This window comes from Neodiprion lecontei, chromosome 1 (assembly GCF_021901455.1).
Source record: "Neodiprion lecontei isolate iyNeoLeco1 chromosome 1, iyNeoLeco1.1, whole genome shotgun sequence".
Lineage (NCBI taxonomy): Eukaryota > Metazoa > Arthropoda > Insecta > Hymenoptera > Diprionidae > Neodiprion > Neodiprion lecontei.
The window spans coordinates 13,647,858-13,675,794 of NC_060260.1; the positions used below are offsets into that span (position 1 = coordinate 13,647,858).

The window sequence follows — 27,937 nt, forward strand, 5'->3', positions numbered from 1 at the left end:
ATTTTTGTACCCAGTAAATGAGAATAATCTCTCGAAGATCCGTCGTACGTTCACACAAATTTATTTATTTATTCATATTTCCACATGTCTCAATCTTGAATTCACAAGGATACTAATTCAAAGCTCGTATGACTCTCAGACGAGGAAAGACATTCATAGGCAGCTGAGTTCAGCTTCTGAATCCCGATTGGAAATGTATAGTTGAGGGTTAATCACTTTTAGTGGTTAAAGTTACTCTAGACCACCAACTATGTTTATAACGCATTTTTTGTTGATTTTTGGTACAGGAATCAATTAATATAATTAGGTCACCTAACATGATGGTACGTTGTGACGATTTGTAGTGGAAATTGGAGAAGAGACAGAAAGGGAGAAAGACGAGTTTGGATCGAGAGAGTTAGTAGATCTACGTAGCTCGAGAATATAAGACGTGTGACAATAGTAAGTTGAAGCGTAAATCCTGGCCAGGTAGAAATTTTAACAAAATATAGGACTGAAAATACAAAGACTTTAATCACAAACTTTTTTACTCATTTTTAACGTCGCCACCGTCTTCTGTACATATCTATATGTCCGACTTAAAAACCTCTCTCGTCTCAATTTTATTTTACGGAAAATTTTCTCCTTACTCATCATTTTATCTTTTTATTTATACATCTGCGTGTTATTTGTTATTATGTATTTTTTTTTTAAACTATCAGGCTAAGTTTGTTAGACCTGCGACTAGTAGTGTCCCTTTTATACTGTAACCATAGAATAACGAATTTAAGAAAAAGTGGAGAAGTAAAAGAAAAAATCGAAGTTCCAAAAATTATACAAAAGACTCAATTTCTCTTGGTGTCTGATTTTATGTGTTTATGTCTTTTTCTTATTTTATTGCGTAGATTGTAGAATGAACTAGAATCGTTACAACGTTTGTTGAAAAAACATGTGTTCGGCGAAACTTGTAACAAGAAATTGTTGAAGGCAAATATCTTGAGAAAGTAGATAGAAGAGGGTGATGCGATACGAAGAAAAAAAATCAATAAAGACTAGGTTGATGCACCGGATGTAGACTCATTACAGAATAATCCTCTATTGACTTTGCGACAAAAATCCGCTAAATTAATGCATAAAGATATAAATTTATTGCATGCAAGCATTGAAAGCCATTTACGTGCTGATGGCACAGCTGTACTATGAAGAATACAAAAACATTTGGACATAGAGATTAGAGACAACAATGGCGAGTGAGCACACTACCTACCTATATAAACACGTCATAATACTAATTTGTTTAAATATACTGCAGAAAAAAGACAAGTTATCATAGTTTCGTATTGAATGTTCAGAAAGTTGCGCAAATCACGCTATTATTCACCAAACTGTAAATATTTTCGACTTTAATTCATTACCAGTGGTCAGAATTTGGGAAATAAAGAGGTGACGAGGAAATAGAACAAGATAAAAGAGAAAATTCATCATTTATGTTAGTATATCGAGATATTTTGATATAGGAGTGTGTTTCTATAAGTCTTACAGCTTTGGTGCACCAGTCATCAGGCTGAAAACGCAAAAATTTCGGTTCCAAAATAAATTTTTTCAACAATTACTCGGCAGTCAATAACTTTTCATCAATGTAATGAGAACACTGAATGGTCATGGTTAGCACTTCCTATATAAATAATCGAAAGTCTGTGTTCATAGAGTTGATTGTCGTAAATGATACCAGCAAAGTAATACAAAGCAATCAACATACCATGAGTATATTAACTGGAAAAAACCGTTTCTTACATCATTTTTTGCATTAAGATCATCATTATGAATGTTACTTCTGATACATAGAAGCTCCAAGGTTCATGAATTATGTTCCAAAATTAAGATATTCCTCCGTAATAGAATTAGAGACTAATAGACTATAAGGACTGAATATGATAAGAGAGATAGAGGGCAAAACTGTGTCAGAGAGAAAGGCTGCGATAAAGAGATTTGCACATGCAACGAGCAAATGACTAGTATTTTGCCATTGTACACTGAGTCTTTCTCTCACGAGCAACCGAGCAAAGGAGATCAAAGCAACAGCAGTTTCTGAATTCCAAGTTTGTTGACCTGTTTTCCAATCCTGTTTTTGACGAACCGATACGATTGGCATGACTATCAAATCTGGGACTGGGTCATATATAGCAAACTACAGCATGGCCAGTCTTGCCCACTGCCTCCCCCCCCCGCCCCTTTTTCTCTCCCCGGCAACTTCATTTAAGAAATTTCTACAGGTTTATTTTGTTATTTTTTTGTTTGATCTTTCTTTTACATCCATAAATCTGTTAGTGGACGAGTATATAGTGAAGAGATTACGTTAATAGCGAAAAATAAATCTTCTTCATATGAAACCTCTTTTTGACTAGCCTAAAGAGCAGTTAAAAAAAAACTTAACTTAAACAACAACGGAAACCGCATTCAATAATTAGTTGCTAAAGCTTTTATGTTTGTGCAGCCTGCAAGCAGGAGAGACTTCATGTTGAACTCAGTAGAATCGTTGATCACTTGCGAATCTTGAAGTAAAGATATCATACAGGATCATTTATTCGTTGCTGAACAAAAGCATGAGTAACACAGCAGTTTCAACTGTCATCCGCATAAATGGCTCTCTGACCCAAGTCTCGCATTCAGCAACGCATAATGAGCCTATGACGTATACGTTTTTGTTTCATTCCAGTGTGATTTCAGGTAAATCTCATATCGAAATTTATCTACTTGTTTTACGACATAAACGCTGACGAAAATTTGACTTACAATGAAATTACATTTGTGTGCACTGGTCTCTCATTTACAGTCACATCATGTAAAGACTAGCTATTTACTATCTAAAAATACAGTCAATTGGTAAGCGAGCATGTCTAATAGCAAAGAAGGGAGTGTATTTTTCTTAGTTCCGGAACACCTAAGTTTATAGTTTGGTTTTGCGAGGGACCATTGTAGGGAATCTTTATTTTAGCTGCCATCAGATGATCATGGCCTGCCATTGCTGCTGCCATCTCGAGACTTGGAAATACTGCAAAATCTGCTTCCGCTCTACCGCCTAGCCTCCTCTTCACTGCCTCCTCTCGTACTTCACTCTGTATATCAGAATATTGTTTTCAAACATTTATATTGATCAAAATACAATTGAAAGATAGAATGGACGAAAGTTCACAGGCACGGTCTCATACACAGATCTGGACACTCTTGTACCAGTTACACGCTTTCAAATGTGACTTATTTATTATGCAGCATCTGCAAACGTAGATCAGAGATTCCGAGCGTATATACCATGGTACATATATTCGGCGAGCTGAGGACTAGTAATAAATCTACCGATTCTGACCACTATAACATCCACTTCATTTTGGTCACACTTTCTCTGATGGAGACCTATGTATGATACTGTGGAACATTGAAATTTTACTATTAAGCGTATCAAATTGACACTCACTGCTAGTTGTTCGGCGCGGTCTCCGAGTTGCTTGACTACTAGTTGCTGATGTAACAATTGATAGGCAGGATTTGCCTTCTCCAAAATAGTTCCTTCTCTATTGATATCCCGTTTACGGGTCAAATCAGGTACAACCGGGAATAGCATTGCATGTTGCACTTCCTGTGTACAAAAAGAAACGTTTTGGTTTTATGATTTACCCATTCTCAATTTATTTGCATGTTTGTTAAATTTTTTTGAACTTTAGTAAACATTCATGATTTGAAAGAATATAGTCATAATTTTACTAGACTGATCAATAGAAGGTGAAAAATTTTATTTTGGTAAACTGGACCCAATGTTTTTTACCAAATAATTAAGACAATGGTGTAAATCACTACCGGCTTTACTTTGTTTTTACTACAAACGTCTCAATTTCAAGTTTTATAACTTTTTAACACTGTTACAGTCATATTGTTGAACTTGAGAACTGTGGTTAAACATCTTACAATCGTTCCTAGCCAAACATAGTCGAAGACTGATATATTATAAAAGTTGATACCGTCTAAATCACTCAGCAAAACTGTTTTAAATCAAAATATTTCTGCATCTTACTAGATACACGCATAAAATAAAAAAATGAACAAGCACAGCCATTAAAAGTTGGCAATACAGTAAAATGTCTATTATCCGAACTTCAATTATCCAAATGACGATTTCGTTTATTTGAATGGTTGGTTATCCAAACGACTATGTCTAACATACACTAAATTTCGAGGTTTTTCAATGAATTTTACATTTGATGATAAACGAGCTTGCGATCTGAAGTAGGCGGAAATCATCTACTTTATCCCAAAGGAATATAAAAAATGAAGGGTGCCTATTTATATTCGGGAGATTAATATTTTCGGGTAAATACGATACTTACTTTGAGAAGATTATTCTTCTTCAGCTGCAACTCTTCTAACTTTGAATCTACAGATTTTTGTTTCGCTACAACAGGCAAAGGTGGAAGAGCATTCAGTTTTTGTTGCAGAGAGTCTGCCAGTAATTTGGTCTTGTGCCTGTGCTCCGTAGCCAATGCTTCCCTCAATGCATTCACTTCTTGCAATAGGAATTTATTCTCCGGTGGTGCACTAGCTGATACACCTGAAATGCCTATAGTACTTGCAGCACTTTCGGAACTGGCGGCAGTAGCAGTTGTTGATTTTTTTCCATAAGACTTAAGCTTCTCTTTGAGCTGACCCCTTTCATTTTCTAAACTGTCAATATCTGTTTGCAAATGGTCCATGGTCTCTTCAAACTCCTTCTCCTATTGGTAAGAATAGAAACTATGAAAATATGGTATGTATAAATCCAATATAACGAAGTTGAAAACTTGAAATTGCATGGAATAAGATATCTGTAAGACTTAGTGTATATAGGGTACGACATCAAAGTTGATTTTTAGGAAAAAAAAGATTTCGCCCCAAATGCCTTACGCCGATGCATGAATTCAACAGGATTTTAGAAGAAAGCATTAATGCCCAAAATACCACTGCATTGTCTTCAAACAGCAAGATTCACATTGTTGTAAAGGGACAGCGATTTGATTCAAGAATTGTGAAAATCTATCAAGAGACAATGTACTCAACTATTTATCCTACAATCTCATTAGAGTGGTGTCAACCACGCAGCAGTAACTATGATTTATAATTTCTCAAAATTTTCTGCTGTAATATGAAACTGCAAAATATTGTTTTGCGAGAGCAAAATACCAAGTTGATCATAGAAACTTGAGGAAAAACAGCATCTGATAAATCAATATGATCGTCAAAGAAACGAAAATGTCTTGGGTTGTTAGTAAAAAAAAATGGTAAGTGCATCTACATAGAAACAAACGTAAAGTGCAACAGCAATTATGTTTTTCTGAAGTTGATATCCATTTTTACGTTTATCTCAATCTCTCAAAAATCTTAAAAAGTCTACACACGGACGTGGGTCCAAAATGAAATTTGCGTATCCATTTCACTGGCCTAAAAGTGTACCTTCCATAGTCCTAAAACATCTAACTTATACGAAATAAATACAAGATTCATGCTGCGTAGATGATAGACAGCAGATTGAGGCATGAAAATTTTCTGTAGACTCATGAATCTAGCAGCGCCAATATTTCACATCACGTATAAAACGATGTTCAAAAACAAGTGCTCAGAAAGAAAAAAAAAGAAATAATGACGATTCTACTGCTTGCTGCATCTGCGAAACAGGCGCCAGCGGTAGCCTTGTATGTGTCAAAATTAATCTAAGGATCTGTACATGTATAATAGAAAGATCCAAATGAGAAGTGGGAATAAATCTTCATAATCAAAATTTGCCAATGTACCTCGATACACCTACTTTCGAATAAAGAAAAACACTTTAGTTGAATTGAATAAATAATTGTAGAGACAGATATTCACCAATTTTTTGAATACTTTTTTAGCTTTCTACTGGCTTGTACCCCCCTAATTATCGAAAGATTACTATTAGTAATAAAACAAACCTTTCTCTTGAGTTGGTTTTGTGCTTCTTCCAACTTTCTTTTTACTTTTTCCATGTTCAATTCATTTTCATGTTGTTGAGTCGCTAATCGCTTCTCAGCCAACTCCTTTCTCAATATCATTTCAGATAGCTCTTCTTGCTTTTCCCTGAGTACAAGCCTCGCTTCCCGAAGATCACCTTCTCTCGACTCAAGCTTTCTGCTCACAAAATCCAACAATTTAAGTAATCAAAAGAATGATGACCAAGAACTGACTTGGAATTAATTGAACGAAGTAAATCAAGTGACAATTCGATTTGTTTCTTTCCAATTTTTGGCAGATAAATAATATTTATTGTTTAATATGGGACCCTTTGTTCAACCCGTTTTTATAAATTATAAGTCTATGTTTAGAACTGCTTTGCGTGAAAAAAACGAAATACTCGAGTCTATTACATTTTATTAATATTGGTGTCATATATTTTATTAAAAGTCGAAGGTACCTGCTAAGAATCTTAGTTTCTTCAGATTCTTTCTTAGTGGCATGGGCACGGTGCAAAATAGGTGTCAACACGTCACCACCTTCTGCTCCCAGTTGTTGTTGGGGAATCTGGTTAGCCATAGCCAATTCGTTCTCGCATTCAGCCATTCGTTGTGCGAGATTGGCTGCCATTTGTTGTATTACTGTCAAGCTAGCCTTCAGTGTAGCAACTGGTCCTAAATCTTCCGTATCATAAATTTTTTCACTTGACATTGCCGCCATATCTTTCAACTTTTCCGTGGTTAATCCAGCATCCAAATCTAACACGAAAGGAAAAATAACCAGACAATCAAAAAACTTACAATAAATTGATAATTTTTCAACGTCATGTCAGCAGCCATTGAACAGTTTTCACACTATTGTCCATGTTGCAGCAAATCTCCTAATAGGGTATCTGAATATGCAATCAAACCAACTTAAATAACATACTTACCACCACTGGTCACGACAGCTTGTAGAGCGTTCTTCAGTAAATCTTGGAGCGTCTTCATTACTTTAACAGAATGTTGAATACACGTGGATAATTGTTCAGGCCAGTCTTTGTCCAATCCTAAATTGACATTCGAAACAACAGAAGTTAACTGATCACGTGGTACTCGTCTTTTGGCTGCCTTAAGATGCTGCTGAATCACTTCACAGACTGTTTCTGCATGCTGACACAGCAGACCTGAAATTCAATCGAATATGTCATGAAACATTAAGAGGCGGATCTTGTATAATCTTGCTGTGAATCTTTTGCTATCATAAATTTTCGTCTCGAAGTGCATTTGTGTTCAAATTCAACATGAAATTCAGCAGTACTAAAAAGCTTCTAACAAACCGAGTTAGATAACTCTATCAATTTGTTAGTCAAATAACAATCAAACGTTATTATTACAGTATTAAAATTGAATATAAATATGAGTGTGATGAACGATTTGAGCTGTGAGATTGTACAGAGTACTAATTAGATACTTTGATTCATGTTGACCACATAATTTACTCTCCTTGATTATCTCATTATGTTTAATGTAAGTATGTTATGTAGATACAGGTTGCATAATTTTCAAGACCACGTATGACTGCAAATATTACTGCAATAGATCATGTTAAGATTAGAAACTTTTTTTTAATTGAATATCCGACATCATTTTTTTCCTCGACGAAACAGTCACACCATTAATCATACGTCTTGAAATCTGACTACACAAGTTCCACATAAGAATTTTTATTCCACGGTAAAAGCGTTAAAAACTAACAACCGCCAATAATCGAACACTGTATCCCGGTGATGATAGCTCGATGTTTCGGCCCTAACTGCCCCGAATATAGATTTCAAAGTATGTCTTTAACAGTATTTGAGAGGCCCAAAACTACCTAGCAGGGAAAAATTTGGTGTTGAAGGCCGTTTGGCGTACCGCTGATTTAGAGTGGAGCCAGATGGCACTGCTATATTCATATATCGTTTCTATGCAGCATAAAATGTTAATGAATTAAATACAAACCTATATCACCACCTTCACCATCTATAAGGGCTTTGATAGCAGATGCATCAGTTGCAATAGCATCACAAGCGCTTGCTAACGTTCGTGTTCCATCCGTAACAAGCCGAGCTTGATTAGCCATAAGATCTTCTCCAAATAAAATTGAAAACATTGTTGAAAAGTAGCCACTACATTTTTCTATTGCATCCATAGGTAAATTTTCATCTAATTGGTCACGTTTTGCTAGTTCAATAAGTGAGTCGAGAGACTTTTCTTGGGCTGCCATTTCGGGATATGCGACGCCAACTTTTAGCAATGTTTCAGAACTGCACATGTTCAATGCAGAGTCGAAACTTCCAAGAGCGCCCTGAAGAGCATACATATGAGAACACAGACGTGATCTGAAACTGTACTGTGCCACTGAATGTCCTTTCACGACCGATGCCCTGAAAACGTCAAGAAAACAAAAAAGACAGGTCAAGTCAGAGTATTTTTTTTTGAATTCGAGGTCAGATCTCAGTAAATTTATTGGTGATCTGACGATTTCTGAACAGCTTTGAAACTTTGTTTTTAAACGAAAAAATTTGTGATACAAATGACAGCACCAATAGAAAATGTACCATTTCAAGTTTTAATCATTTGTAGATACACTTAGTTCTATGCGTAAGCCCTCTTAATACATAACGATTGTGTATGGAAATCAAACAAGTTGTGGCCTACACCAACTTTCGGTTTTTGGTCAAAATAATTTACAACACCAAGAAGTGGATTTATACTAGTATTATATACCTCAATACTAACCAGACAATTTCAAAAAATTCTCATAAGTATTAAAATTTTACTGTTGAGCCTATTAGTAATTAGATGAGTTAAAAACAAAGATAACTGTACCTGTCAATTTTGTTAATCGGTTGATACTTGTCTCGTACTTGGGAAATTAATATTTCCGTTTTTCTAGTCATTCTCGGTATAAGAAGAAGCGTCAAGATGGCATCATGATCACCGCCACGAGCTAAAAATTGTGGTGGCATAAACGCAAGCAAATAACGAACATGAGATCTGGCCTCCTCGACATCCAGACGTCGCAGTTCAAGATCAACAGCCTTAGTTTGTGCTCGTGTCTCTGCAAACGTCTTCTGGAAGTCTAATATCTCCGCAAGTTGTTGTTCTGCTCCTATAATTCCGGAACGTGAAGTATTAATGAATGTTTTTCACAGCAAAAACAAGGCCAAGTAAGCATATTTTCAGAGCATCTTGTTTTTGCTTACCACCTTATTGTTAACCAAGTTGTTTAATAGTTTCTCATGTATTACCTCGTGTGCCTGACTTAGTGGATTCAGTGGTCTGCAATCGCTGCTGTAACTGTAGACATTGTTCCTGTAGCTGCTGCGTCAGATCACGAAACTTTGTAATTGTTAATTCTCGATCTGCGAGTGTTTCCAATGCAGCGTCACGGTGACGTTGAGCATCACGTGTAGCTCCCACTGCTAGATCCAATTCTTCACGTAATTCTAGCTCCAATTCCTTAGAAGACTCAGCCAACTGGTCCGACATATCCTTTAGAAAAAATAACATAATGAATAAATTATCGTTTTTTTTACTTTTCATGAAAAAATACAAATCGTTTACTTTTCAAAATGTGTTTTACTTTGTGCAAAAATTTTACACAAAGCAAATAAAATCACCTAATTCATTCTATGAAGGTACCTAATACTCAATGTTAACTCTGCTGAGCAGAATGTGGTGCTATTGATCCATTTGGGAATGGTTGGCACTGAGCCAAGATTTTAACACAAACGTATTTTAAACTTACATTAGTTACATATAAATGAATGCTGGGAAACTTCAAATTAAAAGTGGAACCAGAATATAAGAAAGTAGTTCTGCATTGAACGTTTCAGTACCTGCAGTGCTTCTAAGTCAGCCACTGCTTCTTCTAACTCAGCAACCTTCTCTTCAAGTACCATTTTACGCTCGCCCAGAACCTCCACCATTTCTTCGGCACCAAGTGCTGCATCAACCTGTTATAAATTGGATGTAAAAAATACACAACTGATCAGCTCTTGAACTTTCTCATTCTCTATACACCTTATAAATAAATATCAAGTGCTAAAAACATATCTTACATGTTAACAACATTCCTGTAATCTTAATTTAGCAATAACTGAATGAATTCAATTAATGGACATGTGATTCAACAGCATCACTGCAATTGTTCTTTTTTGATAAAAACTATACCAAATTTAGGTGATGTTCATGGCAAAATTCTTACCTGTTCCTGCAGATCGGCAATTTGGTGTTCCATTTCTTCTACGCGTGAAGACAGTTTCTCTTTAGTGCGCCCCAATTCAAGAATTTCGGATTTCTTTTGATCCAAATCCTTTTGCAGTTTTTGAAATTCATGTTTTTCATGTGCTGAAAGATCTCGCATTCGTACTAGAGTTTCCCTAAGTCGACTGTTTTGCTGTTCCAGTTGTTTTATTTCATAAGTAGAAGGCCCAGATCCAGCAGCGCCACCTCCAGTCTATGATAAAATACTCCCGTCATACAAAATGACTAGATATGGCAATCATTGACATTTTGTTTTATGCTTTGACGTTTTTTTTTTTTTTAAGTTTAGACATATGATCTGCAATAGTTGCAGAATTAATCATCGAAGGAGAACAAGGTTCGGATTCTGAACCATACTGTAGAACGAGGTAAGAGTCTGAAAATTGTAAAAACGTTAATAACACAAATAAATGAAATGCTTTATTATTTATTCAAAAAACCAAGTGACAACAGTGTAAGACACTTTCACTTCCATGAAAAAAGTAGATGCACCACTTCAAATTTGATAGCCTCAGCTGTTCAATATGACAATTGATATTTTCATTCATTTATTTATACATTTGTTTATTTATTTATTTATTTATTTATATATATTACGCGAGTCGTAAATAACTCCAATAAATGGCACATCTTTGATAATTTCACTAATGTTAAGGTGAGGAACTTTCTTGCCAAAAGTTATGTTATAAACATTTTTCTATATTTATGATAAAGCCATTTTGCCTGAGCCAATTACGAATGTTGTTCAGATCACTTTGAAATAAGATTTTATTATTGGGGTGTGTGATGGAATAAAACATTTTCGCATCATCATCAAAAACTAAACAAATTCTACAACAATATGTATGTCGTTTATTAACGAACAAAAATGTTCAATATAAATCACCACCTGTCCTCGTTACTCAAATTTATTAACTTCTTTAGAATTAGATATTTGATTTTATCGGTTCAGCAAATTTCGAGTGAGTCATAGAATGACATTTTGATTGATGATATCTGGCGAATGGATTGTTGTAATTTACTAATGTTTTAACTTATCAATAGGATTTGCTCCAAGTTGAAACTCAGTAAATTTTGAGATCAATAGATGCAGTACTTGTTTAGTCAAAAAAAAAGCCTCACACCTCATCACCAAAAGTAAACTGCTTCTGATACTTCTTATTACTCACATAGATCGTGATATTTGTATGGCTCGTCTCTATGGTCAGCTTAATAAACTAGTTGTTCTCAATTATTGTGTCTAATTTTTCAAAGGGTGTAAATTACAAACGCAATTCTCATGAACACCGCCGATCTACAAAACGTGTCCTTGATTCACGCTATAACCAGGCAAAGAAAATCAGTAGGCAAAGGAAAATGCAGAGAATTTTTTTCAACACTCTCCACACGATTGTAAGGATATACCCGAAATATTTGAGAATTATCATACACACCGTTCACTTAAAATTGAACGAGAAAAATGTATTTTTAATTGAAAGTAATTAGTTACAAAGACGAAAGACGAACTGAAAACTATCGATGCTACAGAGTACAGATTCAGGTATTCGCGAAAAATTTTGGAACGTTTTGTCTGCATCGTTTATGGGTAATAGACAGAAAAATAAGCAAATGCGCTAGTTTCCTATCATCTGCGACCATTTTCGGATGAACTACCTGTGCGTATGCACGTGTGTGTGTGTGTGTGTACGCATATGCATAGGGTATTCCAAGTCGAATTTTACCCCATTTTAGCCCATTACGTCACCCCCTTCGATTGTGATAATCTTTTAGTATGATGTTCTTATCAACACAAAATTGGCTCGGGAATTGTTTCAGAGTTCCTTAAGCCACTGGTGAAATTCAGACAAAATCGTTAAACCAATTCGAAAAACACGATTCTTTTAAATTTTCAATAATTCAAACTGATTCTATGATTTAAAATGTGATTTTTGAGCACCATACGATAATGGGATCTCAAGTGTTTAGTTCTTCTATGTCGGAATTGGTGTATTTATTTCTTTCATTTATCTCGATCTAAATAAATAGCAACGTCACATTATGTTTATGATTCCGTAATCTATTTAGATCGGGGAATAGATATAAAAGAGAAAAATATAAATTCCGTCATTGAAAAATTAAAGACTTGCGAAAAAATAGTAAATATCGCAATCCCATTATCGTGTGGTTCTTAAAAATCACATTTCAATTCATAGAATTCGTGTAAGTTATTTCAGATTTTAAACAAATGGCGTTTTCGCAATTGATTTTTCGTTTGTTTTGAAATTTCACCGGAGGCTTAAAAAGATTGAGATTTTTAAAAATTCCGAAGACCTTTTGGCTCGGTAAAAACATCATACTAAAACATAATTGAAATCGAGGAGGGTTAGATACATGGGCTGCTAATTTGACGTGGAATGATCCATATATATGTATGTGTGCATCTGTATATACATGTGAGTGATCAATTTTTTTATCCGACAATATCTCGAGAACAAGTTACAGCATTTCTATGATTTTGGTCTCGATCGACGTAGTTTCCCAAACTTAGAACTGACCAGATTTTGGCTTCGATCAGTCCAGCACTTTTAGAATTATTTAAGTAACAAAAATTATAAATAATAAATGAAAAATTGTGATATCTTAAGAACGGAGAAACGGATTCGAATGAAAATTGGTACCGTGTGGTTTCTTGGTACACTGACCACGAATCTAAAGACATATTTTCAATTTTATTATTATTATTATTATTGTTATTGTTGTTGTTGTTGTTGTTGTTATTGTTATAATTTCATTTCGAAACGAGTTTGTAAACGGGATATTCAAAGATTGGCCCATGGTTAGTTCAAACCCGCTTGTTTTTTTTCGTTATTCTTGCGCGTTTGTGGACCGGTGAACGGTCTCGAGAGGATATAGGGAATTTGCGATTTTTTTTAAATGCACGCCGGTTCCATATGAACAACACGATAAAAAAAAACGGGCATTCTATCAGCAAATTATCTCTTAATTACTACAGTAGTACTTAAAGTAGAGCAGTAAGGCACAAGCTATGGTCAAAAGGACTTTCTCCTCTCATTGTCACATGTAAGCTCTAATAAACGTGTATTAATCATACCTGACTTGTGAATCCCAAAGGTCCACAAAGAAAAAACGTGATCCTTGAGTAAAGAGCGCTCATAATGTGATAGTAAAATTGAAGTCAGTACTTCTGAATGGTGACACGAAAACTGGATTGAAACTTTCTTGGGTACACGAACTCTTCAAAGAAGCGATTATCCAGAAGCTATAGAGAAGGAGCTGTCCAGCTTGGCAAGATCAAACAACTGGACAACTTCGTAAATATCTTTGAGAAATTATTGAGATTAGTTCTAACAGAGCAAGGATGTCAAAATTCAAAAGACCAGTCAATGGATTATATACAACGAATAGTCGAATACCGAAAGGCCTAAATCGACGTGAAACATCAAAACAAGACACAGCCTAGAGGACACGCGGATTCGCAAGAAAGTAAACACATGGCGAATTGAGCTAATACGCGCAACTTTGCTTCAAAGTAGTTCCGAACAGTCCGGACACCTTTGTGCAGACACACATGCGAGGCGCCCGTACACTAGGCTGGTCAAAAAAATCTAATATTTTTTTGAAAGTCACATGTTTGACAGTCGTAGGAAGAGGAAATAACAAGCCCGTTACAAACTGAGCCCTTAATATCAATATTTAGTAGTTTCTAAACGCAATTTTCCGTCTTCCTTTTAATCGACACAAGAAAATAATTTTGATCATTTCTGAATTTTGTAGGTCAGTAACGAGGCAGTGTACTTAAATGTCCGATACATAATTTTGATAGGAATTTAATGCTCTGCGAAAAAGGTCTGGCATGATGTTTGGACAGTTAAGCTTTTTCAAAAGTTATTCAATTGATTTATATGTTATTCAAATGGTTTGTTGATAATTAAACTTTTTCGAAAGTTATTCAAGGTTAAAGTTAAAATCATGTAAATATTCTTTTTTTCTATATAAACAGAGAAAATATTAGAGTTATCACAAAATATGGTGGTTTTTTTTTTTTTTCTTTTTGTAAAGCATTTCAACCGCTATGAAATCATGTCATTTAATTAATTTTTACAAAAGAACGCCACCGTATTTTAAGATAAGTCTAGTATTTTCGCTGTTAATCTCGAAAAAGGGAATTTTTACATGATTTCAACTTTAACCTTAAATAACTTTTGAAAAAGTTTAATTATCAAAACATTATAGCAGATCTTTTTGTAGAGCATTAAATTCCCTACAACGTATGTATCGGACATTTATGTACATTATCTCGTTATTGATCTACAAAATTCAGAAGTAAGTAAATTATTTTCTCGAGTTAATTAGATGGAAAACGGAAAATTGCGTTTAGGAACCACTAAGTGTTGATATTAAGGGCTCAAATTGTAAGAGGCGTGATTCCCTCTACCTAAAACTATAAACATAACTACCATCAAATGTTTAAAAAAAATTGACCGCAACCCCGAATTTGTCCGATTAGCTCTAACACGCCCCGACAAGCAGTTACATTTTTACACGAACAAATGCGTGCATTTGAAATTTTCTTCAGAAAACTATTAATTACTTTAAAACTATATGTTATAAAAAAATTTCTTGGGGCTATTTTATAGCAAATTTAACGCTCTACAAAAAAGATCTCTTTTTCAAAAATTTTGGAAATCTAATAAATATCACGTGTTTTCGAGAAATTCACTAAAACGTAAATCTTTATCCTACTGAAAATGTTCCCGTGTTGAATTCTAAAATGTTTTGAAAGAATTCGGCTTGTAATTTATTACACGCATTTTCCTTGTAAATTCGATAAAATATATAAGAAATCACATAATAAATTATGAAAGTACGAATCATCAGATATATTAGATCAAAATTCATATAGTTCACTATATAGTTGACTATGTAATGCATGGTTGTTCGGATAAATAAACATTTGGGCAAACTGAATCATTATTCAGATAAACGATAATTCGGATAATTGACGTTCGGGTAATCAAAGCTCTACTGTAACTGAAAAAATGAAATTGAAAGACAGAAAAAAGTGTCACAAAACCTAAAGTGAAAACCACAGAAACGTGCAATGAAAATAAGAAGGTAGCGGAGAAAGGGAAGGAAAGGAAATCCAGTAAAAGTTTACTTTGGGAGAACACGGGTGGTAAGAAAGTGAGAGAAGTGGTAGAAGGTGAAGAGAAAATATGAGATCGGAGACAAAGAAAATGAGCGAAAGAAGAGAAGGCATATGTAAATGCAGAAAACCTTTGGTACAGAGGACACAAAAGAGAGAAAGCAAAGGGAGGATGCGAAGGTGATGAACAACAAAAGCGATAACATAAAAGTTAGTGTACGTTTTAACACATAGCAGAGGTGGGTAAAGAAACAGGAGTTTTGAAAAAAGATAATGAACTGGGACGTAACAAGACTGGTAGAAACATTGATTAGAGAGATGGGTTGGAAGATGATGACCTTGAAAATGCAAAAGGGATTCCAATAAGGACAACATTCAATCAAGAATAACATGAAGAAATGTATGGAAGAGCAACACATTAACAGCATTGAGAGTCGGGTTACCGGAAAAATAAGGAGGGAGTACAGCAGGAATGCCAAGAAGTGCGAAGTCGGAGAATGGGGATGAATATGGAGGATGGTGGATATTGACGAAATACGTAGATGGCAGTGTAGAAAAGAAAGTGTAGGAGTTGATGGAGGCGTTAAAAAGTTCCATAAAATAGTCAAGATTTCCGTAGTGGAAATTTTAATCCGAGGAGATCAAGTAGGTATAGCTGGTAGTGGAGAGAGCTAAACAAAAGAAGGAAAAGAGGGAGTCAAAGGACGAAAAGTCAGACAAAAATGGCGTTTAACTGATTGAGCTGATAGAAAAAAAACAGAATATGCAGGGTGACCCAGAAATATTGCCTCATAGGCCCGGATGTACTCCTCGTGAAAACCTGCGACTGAATTGTTTTTTACTTTTGATAAGAAATTTTTCATTTGCGAATTACTAATTTGGAATGGCCAATTTAGAATGGCTGTAATTCGCAAATGACAAATTTCATGTGAGAAATACAAAAAATTTCGCTCACAGTTTTTCACGAGGGATACATTGGTAACCTATAAGGTGATAGTCCTGGGTCACCCTGTACGAGACTTGCAAAGTAAAAGCGACAAATGAAGAATCCTCATTACCTCTGTTTTAATGATAAACAATTTTCTGATCTTTTCAGATTTTACGTTCAAACGGTTTGCGAGCTCTGAAATTTGACATGTTAAGAATTACGCCCTTACCGATAGTCTTTGAAAAATTCACAAAAATTTTGTGATCCAAGACTACCATGTTCTGACAAAATTAAAAGTGGTAAATCTTTTTTTTGTATTTCATTTTGATTTTTAAAAATCAATCCTGCATCAACGGGAGCGATACGTGAGAATAAATAAATATTCCCGATAAAAAGAACCATATTAGAGAAGAATAAACGATAGCAATTGAACATTTTCCAAATTAATTATTTTTTCTAAATATTACTTTAATAATAGCATGTGACATATATGAGTCATTCCATGTCAAACCGCATATTTTTGTGGCCAAATTTACATCGATATTTCCAAATACAACGTAAGTTTGTCAATACATTGTCTTTGCCTCGAGAGAATTATTTGCATTTTTTTCGAATTTTAATGTTATTGTTTTCAAAAACGACAAAACAGTCGTGCATGATGATCTTCAAACACTCTTATCTCCGAACCTATTTTGAAACATCGGAGTAGGGATATAGGGATCGGAGGAGAGTGAGCGAGTAGAAGTCCGAGAAAGATACGTACATGAGAAGAATGTTGGGTGTCGACTGGAGGACACCAGAGTACATGATCAGAAAGAGAAGCAATAGATATATAACGAGGACATAAGTATGGAGGACAGCCCAGAGATTCGAAAAAGAGCTCAGACTAGGGGAGGCAGCGAGACAGTGAGAGAGTACCTGGGAGAGGCAGAAGATAAAGGAGTTATGTTGATGGTGAAAAGAAAATAAATCAATGTAAAGAAGAGTGAAAGAAGGGGTGAAAGGGAGTAAATGGAAAAAATGGTGAAAGAACAGGTTGGATGTCGGATAGGAAATAGTGCATAAGAAAGATAAGAGAGATAAGTACATAGAGCGAAGCAGACTTGTTGATAATTAATGGGACCCGCAGTATGAATAAAATATTAGAGAAAAACGAAAAACTATTCAAAACATGTAAACGTGGCATTGTTTATGAATCAAATGACATCTCTACTACGTAATAGAGGTGAATCTAATTGAACAATACAAGAATATTAACAATTTGAGAAAAGGTTTTAATATAACAATTTTATAAAACGATTAACTTTGGTGTTTTAAATCTGATTTGAATGTTCTTGAGTTTATTTTGTTCACCGTACAGATTTTCAGAGATTGTTTGAAAAAATTTAACGAATAGTTATATCTAGAGTGGACAAAAATATATTTTTGCAAAGCGATACAGCAGATGTTCATCAACAATTACATTTGCACATTATGACTTTACTATCATATAAGTTTTCTTTAATGTTTTTCAGGAAATTAATGGAGATTTGATCAGGGAACAGAGCGAGCCCACAAACAATAGGATCGGGTCAAAGACACCAGAGTTTAATTATTTTGAACGTTGTAATTATGAAACGTTTCATTAAATTGTTGATATTTCAACACGTGTTGCTAGAAGTTGCTCATATTCATTTCCATTAAATGGTATGGATGTTGTTTCATTCGAGTTCATTCTTATTGATGAAACTAACATAGCCAGACATGTTTTAGGCAGAATTTATCTTTTTCTAATATTTGATTAACTCTCCGACCCATTCATCCTTGCATACTAAAAGCAACTAAGGACATAGAGCCAGTTGATGCAGAGCGAAACAGATGTACAGAATGAGGCAAGGATCGCATCGAGTGAATAGGCAGATTATAAGGGACAAAGGCGGAGAAATAGGTAAGAAAATTGGGGAAGCGAGGCATCAGATTTGGAATGAGAGTGGGGTAAGCACATAGAAAGTAAAGTTAAAAGTAAAAAAAATAGAAGGAACAGATACGTCCATGTAACTCCGAAAGGGAAACACAAAAAAATATGTAGAAGCACACATCCCACTTTTCGTTAACTTCACATTCAAATTTACCTTATCAGATATCTCTGCACGCATAATTTCCAAATCCAAAGTCAGCTCTTCAAGCTTTTCTTTCGCTTGATCCAATTCTATTTGCAGGGTCTCCGCTTTCTCTTCAGCCATTTCTTTATCTAATGTAGCCATCTCTACAGTTTCTACAAGGTCTGCCATCTCTTCTTGGTGCTGATCCCTCGCCGCTTGAGCATCACGAGTTTCTTGCCGCGCCCACTGAAGTTGTCTCTGCAGACTAGCCTAAAATCATTAAAAAATGTAAGAAACTTGCGGATAAACTACATATGCCATATCTATAGGCGAAGGATATTTTTCTGCAACAAGTGAAGAGTAAGTAATTACTCAGTATGTAAAATACTCCAGTGATATCATATTGGCATGCAATAATAAAATAAAAAGATTCAAACAATGAGTTGCAATGCTGGCTCACTCACAATAAATCCAAAATAAATTTTTTTCTGCAATACACGAATCCTACAGCATTTAAAATTTCAAATTAGTATTTCCATATTGCAAGAATGGTGGCTGGATTCTCGAAATACATCGTCACGAAATTAATACAGAAATTATATGTAGCTTCCATGGCGCTGGTATTAGTTAGAAACGCATTTTAAAACTGGTTAATTTCCATTCAATTAAGCTTTCCGATTCAGACTATATTTTGTCTTATCGATGTACCTCATGGACCTTATCGATTTATATTTTCTCTTACCTGACTCTCCATCACTTTGGTCTTGAACTCAATTAGCTGGTCCAACTGCAACTTGGTCTTTTCATAATCCTTCATCTTTTCCTTCTCCTGGAGTCGTTTCATTCGTAGAGTCTCCAATTTTTCATTAAGATCGCGCACCTACAGGCCAGTTTTTAATTATGATCGGGAAATCGGAGTGAAAGTGATTGTTTGCAGGTTGAAATAAAAAGTTTATAACTTGAATAATTGTGCTTAGACTTGTAAAACGAGCCAAATACCTGGGCTTTAAGATTATCATTCTCTTGCATCATTTGCATGTGTGATAATTTCTCTTCAATAGCACTGCCAAGCGCCGTCACTGATTGGCTTGCGATTGCCTGTCCTGGCACAAATTGTGGCTTTAACGTCTCAACGAAACCTGTCTGTATTAAGAAAATTTTTTTATCAGAACAAAATGTATTCATCATAAGGGGTCTTTTTTATTATTAATGCAACCAATGAATGATACTATTCAAAATTAGCATATTTGTAGGAAATTCGAAAGAAAATACGAAGTGAAAGAATTTATTTACCATATTGATGTAAAGGGCAAGAGTGCAAAATGTTGATTCAAAAATATGACCACATTGTTAAAACAATTGTGATAGATCAAATCTTTTATGATATTGTATAACTATTTTCAAATACGTAAACAATTACAGTAATCGTTTTGCATACTGACTGTCGAATGAATTATTTTCGCCATCATACGTTAAGCACTTATGTATACCTCTCAATTGAATTCCTTCTTAACCAACTTGAAATTATTTCTACTTGTTTCTGAACATTTTTCTGCGTTTCTCACAATTGTGGATTTTTAGCCAGTCTGTGTAAAAATCATAAAAACCTATTAGAACCTCTAATAACATGGCTTTGGAATGGACCGACATATATATGGATAACGTTACGTTAAGTTTCATTTGATAAATGTATCTACAAAACGTAAATAAGATGATCGATTCTGAAAAGATTAATTATTACCAACCCGAAAATGCTGTGCTAATTCGTTTCCGGAATTTCTTGCAATAAGGTACTGTAGTAATTCATGTGAAACTTGACCTGTTACCAGTAATGAAAACGCAAAAATCCTTGCATAAGAGCAAAAACGCGGATGTTCAGAGTTTCAAATAGGAGTATACTAAATTTTCATCAGCTGTCAATTCTTTTAATTGAAAAATCGAATCGATAATGCATTTTTTGGCCATATGAAGCGTAATGAATAATGAATAGTCTCATAAAGCTCTAACATAAAAACATGGAAAATGTAAGTGGAAACTTTACATCTAGTACAGATAAGTCGTCAATTGATTATCGGCAGAAATGATTTCACATTTTTCATCACTTATGCAAGTGTTATTTAATTTTGACCCAGATGAAATTCATTGTGCCGAAATATTATACCTGCAATAATCTTTGCAATGTATATTTCAATTGGGTGGTTACGGTCAGTGTGACTCATTGTCAAGAAAATTAGCTATGTATGTTTATTGAAAAGTATCTGACGGTAGCACTCTTCGCCATAATATGATCATAGGTGCAACCCATGCAACGTGCTGTATTTCTGCGCACAGTAATTCCAGTTGTTACCATTAAATATAAAAAATATTACACCGAACAACAGGCTTAAGTGGTACAGAGGTTTCTGAATAATTCATGGGCTGCACTAATTCAAAAACGTACCCCGTTGACTGATACCAAAACTGTGTATTATAGTGTTGTTGTGTACACCCAACAAAGTTAGTATTTGTTAAATTAATTATGTGAGATTAAGTTAACGACAGACACCAAGAACAGTTGTAACTACATCTAAATTCGTTCTATTGATTCTAAGAATTTCTAAACTAATATGATTAATTAATTAACTTGATCGTTTAAAGGGTTGTTTAGAGTCAGAACTTTCGGTGTGTCGATTCTCCATGTCCTACAGACTTGTTATCTCCTTTCTCCATAGGAGGATCATAAGAGGTTGTTCGAATGCAAACAACGAACTGGTTCGCTAAAAATGACATACTAAATAATATGAAACTAAAATATTATATTCTGATAAGGTTAAATAAATAAATCTTTATGATCTCAGTTCAACTTGAGTGCAGCGACGTACTGTGACATAATTTTATGCCGTGAATTACATACATTACGGAATTTATCTATTTAATTTTTCACTGAAGGAAACCTGACCTATATGAAATTCTCTAAGCATCACAGAACTCAGTCAAAGAAGCGAATGGCTGATATATGGCAATGGGAACGTAGAGGATGGAAAGAATCTACGAATAATTGTTAATTAAAAGTGAGTCATAATGTAATGTTACCAATTTTTATGGAATGTTATGTGAGAGGTAATGATCAACAAACAGCTATCACAAGAAGCACGAGACCAGAGGTAATTAAAAACTGAGAAATTAGAATTATTGAATAATATTAATTACATTATTCTGATCATCTTGGGCCTTTGGCTTTTTGCCCGGAGGCGAGCTCGTGCTAGGGGACTTCTGAAACACGTACGTGCATTCCCATATGAATCCCTTATTAGATACCATCATTACACCTAGTATTGACATTCGATTTCCAAAACAGCGAGTAATTTCCTGTCCTTCATGACTTGTCATCGGACATGTACAATGCCATTTGAAAACAGTGTGTGTTTTGCCTCTGTAATATGCATATATATATGGGGCATTCCATGTCACTTCGCCGGACCATTGGCCTGACCCCTTCCGATTTTGATGTCCAATTTATTTTGGGTTCTGTTTGGCCCAAAATACGACCTCAAATTTTTGGAAATTTTTATTTCATTTTTAAGGGGTTGCACGAGCTCAAAAATCATAAAATTGTGAGAAAACATGAAGAGGGATCATTTTTAAATTGATGATTTTTTTTTCACAGAAACTAGGACCCAAAACATAATTTTTCGTCCTAGTCCGAAATTGGGCCGAGAACTAGCATTGTTGATTTTTTTTTTTCAAGAATATTTTATTTTATTTCGTGGGCGAAAAACAAAAAAAAATAGTTTATAAAATAAGGAAAGAAGCTCTACTTTTTACTAAGTTACTATTTTATATCTACTTTTAATCTAAGAAAAAAAAAACAAGTTTCACAAGAAAAAACTACTTTTTTTGTTTTTCGTCCGCAAAATAAAATAAAATATTCTTGAAAAAAAAATCAACAATGCTATTTCTCGGTCCACTTTCGGACTAGGTCGAAAAATTATGTTTTGGATCCTAGTTTCTGTGAAAAAAAAAATCATCAATTTAAAAACGATCCCTCTTCATCTTTTCTCACAATTTTATGATTTTTGAGCTCGTGCAACTCCTTAAAAATGAAATAAAAATTTAAAAAAATTTGAGGTCGTATTTTGGGCCAAACAGAACCCAAAATAAATTGAATATCAAAATCGGAAGGAGTCAGTCCAATGGCCCTGCGAATTGACATGGAATGCCCCATATATATGTATATACATACATGTATACACATTATATGCATATACAGACAACATATATGTCTTAAAATATTCAGGACAGTAAATAATAACCACCTGAGATAAAAATAACATTTAAAGAAATTGTACGCTTTATAGCCGTCACCAAGTCAATTAATTATTTCTCGATTCGCCATAAATTATTCACACAGAATATAATGGCAAATGAAAGTTTAAGTAGAATTATTAGTATTCTATTTTAAATCTCATTACCCATGCTCCGCGATGTATACCATAATTAATAAAAAATACGGTAATAAACTGACGGAATCTTCAATACCCTGGCAGATGGCTGTCAGTTTCATTTCAAGCAGACCATATTGTGTGAGTTTGGCAAATGGGAAAAGTTCAGATTTGGTAGTGTTGTAATTACTCTGTTTAAAGAAGAAAGCTCGATTTTTCAAAGAAAATAAAAGATATCAAATGAAATGGCTAAAACTTGTCTCAATACATTGATCTTCAGCAATTTATTACAATTTCACAGAAATGAACAAATGACTGACTGAAAAAAAAAATGATTTTACTGTCATAAGGTTCCGAATTCATTGTTCATAGTGTTAGAATCTGCTCTTCAGAAATAAAGTGTGTACCATCTCAACAGAGGGAGAAGTGGTCAAAAATTTCTATCGACAAAAATATCTCATAGATGGCATAGATGCATTGATAGTAGGAATTTTTCCCATTCTGAAATGAATGATAACAGCAGGTTTCTCCAAAACATGGTAAAGTTTTTAATTTCTATATAACTCTGGTCAGTTTCTGACGGTTGAATAACTGAAATGTATATCAAAAAGTCTGATCCTTCATTGATGTTACGGATTTTTTTCGTCGGTCTAACAATAAGAAAACGAGATTTCCAGGAAATCATTCGAATGTAACTGAATCTATATCTTCTTTAACCATCAAGGTTCACACAAAATAACATGTCTGACAAAATAATCATGTGTTCATACAATCAGTACATCAGTTGAAGTTCTAAACAGCAAATAATTACAGACGGTCTGAATAAAAATTGCAAAAACTACTGAAGTACATGATGACCCTAAAGAATACAGTGAACACCTGTTTATACGTGTCACGAAAAAAACTTGGTGTGAAATAAATGCTCATCTTATGGGTTTTTCTGCTAACAATGATAAAAATTAAAATATCAATAATAATTTCAATAGAAACTGAGCATATTAGCCAACCTACAACGCATAATACAATATTTTACCATCTACCTCTATGAAAGATGCGCGCTTTGTAGATGTTGGTGCTGGTATATGTGATTCCCCGACCTCTTTGCGCTCATGTTGTGACCCGGTGAGACTTTCGGTGCTTGGAGCGCTGAGCTGTGTTTTGCTTCCTCCCAGAGATAGACGTGAACTGTATGGATCCACAAAGAAAGCACGACCGTAAGCTTCAGCTTTTCATAGCAATATATGAATGAGGAAATGCAACATAGATATCTCCATCTGTGCTTGTTTCATTGCATTGTCAAAATGCAGTATACAATATTTATTACTACTGAAGTGCTGAATTATTTTATGCGTTAGTTATCATACATGATCAGTTATTCGTTGCTGAAGTGTTAATTACACTCGAGTGCAACTGACACAACTGTTTTAACCTGGCACCTGTATAGCATTTCTCTCTCACCCGGCTCCCGTGATCAGCAACGAATAAATCACCCTTCAAACTTGACTAACTAGGCTATGACAATCTTAAACATCCTAAAAATAGTTCGAAACCTTAAATAGCGCTAATCATATAGCATTTATGTAATATTAGTCAATTTAAACATCTGTGAGAAATTATTTCTTCTACCAAAGAAGCTTCAGTGATAGTTTGTTTTGAATTTATTTTAATATTGTATTGAAAATGATAGTACGGGATGAGTGAAAAAGTTTCCTTCCACTACTTTGATCTGATATTTGGATAAATATACTAACCCTTAAGGTCACAAGGTAAGATTTTGCTCTTCAACTGAACGGGATTTAGCTTAAGAGCAAGGTTTTGGTTTCTTCAAATTTTGAGTTGTTATTCAGGTCATGGCAAATCGAATCGAGATTTGAGCTCCGTAAACAATTTTGTTGTTAGGTTAAAATGAAATTTTAAAACAATCTGGTCTCCTCAATTTTTATGCTCGAGTAGTCAGCGGTAAGAGATATATGTTTATAAAAATTATACCTCAATGTCCTATATAATTGTACACAGATGTTTCTCTACTGCTAAAAAGGAAGAATCTCACTTGACTGTGGACGAGTTATGTTACCAAGAAGAAGTGGTGCTAATACTAGCAAGTACACAATAGCGGTGCACAAAAGGATGAAACTTATTTTTAGCAATCAGCATGCACAGGGATATAGAATTGGAAATCAATATTTTGGAAGATAAAACTAATTGCATATATTTTGATTACAAAACAAGTTTTATCACTATCTTGTAAGCTGTGTGTGTATTTTTAAATACGGAAGGTAGAATTATTATTTTGGATTTAATTAGACTGATAGTTAAGTGTTCCCAGTTTATTAAATTTTGAAACGCATTCATGTGCTATTAATAATAAATATACAGTAACCAATGGTTGATGTTCAAATTTTGTGGAGGAAAAGTAAACTGAATTTTTTTGGAGATACAAATTGTTACAAACGGTGGTGTTCATTGATGACCAAAAGGTCATGAGAGATGATCTGAAACATTGGATAATAGCGTATGTGTCATAATATTAGAACCCTGGTACAATGTTAGAAACATAATTTTAATTACTGCGCTTAGCCTACGGGTAAAACAATATTCTGCAGTGGTGGGAATAATAGCACATATGGACAGTTGAATAGTCTTAAGCACGTCAATACAAATAATTACACAATTAGTTACCACGTTTGATTTGGATGTTATCCTTACCCTGTCAGCTTGTCCGGTCGCTGGCGTGCCGATTGTGCCGGAGATGTTTTTCTCCTAACACTTTTAATAAGCAGCATTTCAAGATCCAGCAGTGTAATTAAGCATTATATGTTTGATTCACGTTATATTACCAGAAGATCTTAAAATTAATCCTGAGATGTGTGAAATTATCCTTTGATTCTCGAACGATGTTAAAGGTGAGAACACACATCTTATAAAAAATTATTGATCAGTACACCAAATCAAGGCAATATCGTTTCTATATTAAAAATTCAATTTGTATAATAAGGGTCATTACACCAAACTAATAGAAAATTCCAAACCTTCGTATAGTGATGGCAATCACAAAATTCTACAGATTCTCTTTTCATGAACAGTGATTAACTAATTGATTGATTGAATGATATTAATCTATCATTTAAGGGTCTTATGCAGGATGGGGTTATAGGTATTGTAACTTACGCAGTTGGTTCATTCCGTCGACGCATGCTGATGCTAGCATGAAAACATTATTCAGAACTTATGCTTCAATTAACAAGAATTTAAAATATTGACAACACTGTTCAATGGAGGGTTTGTTATATCTATTAAACACCTATTAAAAAATTTACTTATGATGTGCTAGACACAAACCGATTTTATTTAGATGTTTGTTAATCATTGTAAACAAGAATAGGAATGATTCTATCACCAATATCAGATAAAATATCAGAATTAAATACCAATCAAGGTGAGATAACTTTTGAAATAAATCGAGTGCTTTACAGATAACTGTAAAGTAAATAAATATTTATGGTTAAAACTTATCAAAATATTCAAAATGGAATTCGAAGTCACAGTTAGTAAGATTAGCGTGAGAAAACTTTGGAACAATATTCACCATTTTAAAATTTGAACACAAGTTTGGAGGCATTAAGTTTCGAAAATCTGAGTATATTATGCTTAGGGATGAATCGCCCTAAAGTTCTAATTCAAATACTAGGAAAAGTTAAAAAACCATTCATGAATTTGAGAAAATTCTAACAAGAAAAGCTCAGATATTGACAATTTGAGAAAAGGTTTTCTTTTGTTTTATTCCTGAAACAGCAAAACAACAATTTTGCCGAAAAATGCATCAATGCATGCATGGAATGTCATAGCCATTGAGTAAATTATATAAATCAATTCATGTTTAACATTTTTACTAAAATGTCTATAAGAATCATTCCATTCAAGTTCTGTAGGGGGAAGTTGCAAGTTCCTTCTAATTTCATGACTACCTGTTTTTTTATTCACTGTATTTATATCGTAATAACAGACGACTAATGCTTTACTCATATTATTCTTAGCATGTTTTTGATCAATCTGGATACTAAATAATCTGTAGCTCGTAAAGTTGCCATATATACAAAAATCAGATGTTAACGGTATAAGTGCACAGTATGGCAAGCTCTTGTACGGCAAATAGAAAATGCAGTAACTGAATTAATGAAACAATCTGTTCACCTGTTCAGACGACTTCTTGCTCTAGCAGCCCCGCTATCATCAGGAGTTGTTGGCGCACTACCGGCTGAAGAGGGACTTGCCGGTTCCGCTCTATTACCAGACTCATCGAGCAGAATCAGCTGCGTTTGCCGAACAAACATCCCATGATTCTCCCTGCACTAGAAGAATGTTAAAGTTTTTAAATTCTGAGCCACATAACCAAAACAAGTACTTTACTACGTACAAACAACATAGCAGAAAATGTTCAGGACTCGGGATCAAGGTTAGCTCTTCATAGCATTGGACGATTGTTATATTCAAATTTTTAACTTTCCTATTTGACATGGTTTAACCCTGCACTATAATGAAAAGTAAAAAACTATGTAAATTACTTACTTGAAAATAGGATTGTCCTTTGACAGTGCCATTATTTTTGCCTTTCGGTTCATCGAGGATAACTCCAATCCATTTTCCAGTTGCGAACGAGGGATGACCGATGTATGCAATCACACCTTGACAATCCTTGCCAATAACTTCAACACGCTGACCGTTTTTGTACGACATTTTCCACTAAATTATAATGCTGAAAGCACGTCGATAAATGATATACAATAAATAATGATAATCGCAACACATGTGATAATTACACCCACGGTGGTGAAAGATTTTATTTTTACGTAAATAATATTAATAAATTTGTGCACTAAATATTGAAGTAATATTCAAATAACTCGAATGATCGTACCTAATGAAATATAAATAACTTCAACGTTAGGAGTGTAACTGTTAAGACCAGACTGCACTGTCAACGACCGCAATAATGTGACAGCTTGACGGCCATCTTAGGAATAACGTCATTATGATCACGTGGGTTGGATACTAGTACCTGATTCGTTGTAAATTGCAATCAAGTGCATTTCGGGTTT

The 27,937-nt window shown here is 34.4% G+C and overlaps 1 protein-coding gene across 4 annotated transcripts; it reads right to left on the reverse strand.

The window, feature by feature from the left end:
- Positions 1-45: 45 nt before the first annotated feature.
- Positions 46-27,867, reverse strand: LOC107227021 (dynactin subunit 1). Of its 4 annotated transcripts, XM_015668029.2 has the most exons (21): positions 27,757-27,867; positions 27,408-27,594; positions 27,033-27,190; positions 26,010-26,042; positions 25,548-25,607; positions 23,882-24,026; positions 21,610-21,672; positions 19,420-19,563; positions 19,163-19,300; positions 18,451-18,690; positions 10,207-10,458; positions 9,839-9,955; positions 9,248-9,491; positions 8,826-9,108; positions 7,956-8,380; positions 6,905-7,138; positions 6,434-6,731; positions 5,955-6,150; positions 4,359-4,742; positions 3,452-3,613; positions 46-3,095 (listed from the first exon to the last, which is right to left on the reverse strand). In XM_015668029.2, exons 2-21 carry the CDS (start codon positions 27,573-27,575, stop codon positions 2,877-2,879), a joined length of 3,963 nt encoding a protein of 1,320 aa, XP_015523515.1. In that variant the 5' UTR covers positions 27,576-27,594; positions 27,757-27,867; the 3' UTR covers positions 46-2,876. The 4 variants fall into 4 exon arrangements, with proteins under 4 accessions (XP_015523515.1, XP_015523516.1, XP_015523517.1 ...); XM_015668030.2 differs by lacking the exon at positions 26,010-26,042; XM_015668031.2 differs by lacking the exon at positions 21,610-21,672.
- Positions 27,868-27,937: the final 70 nt, after the last annotated feature.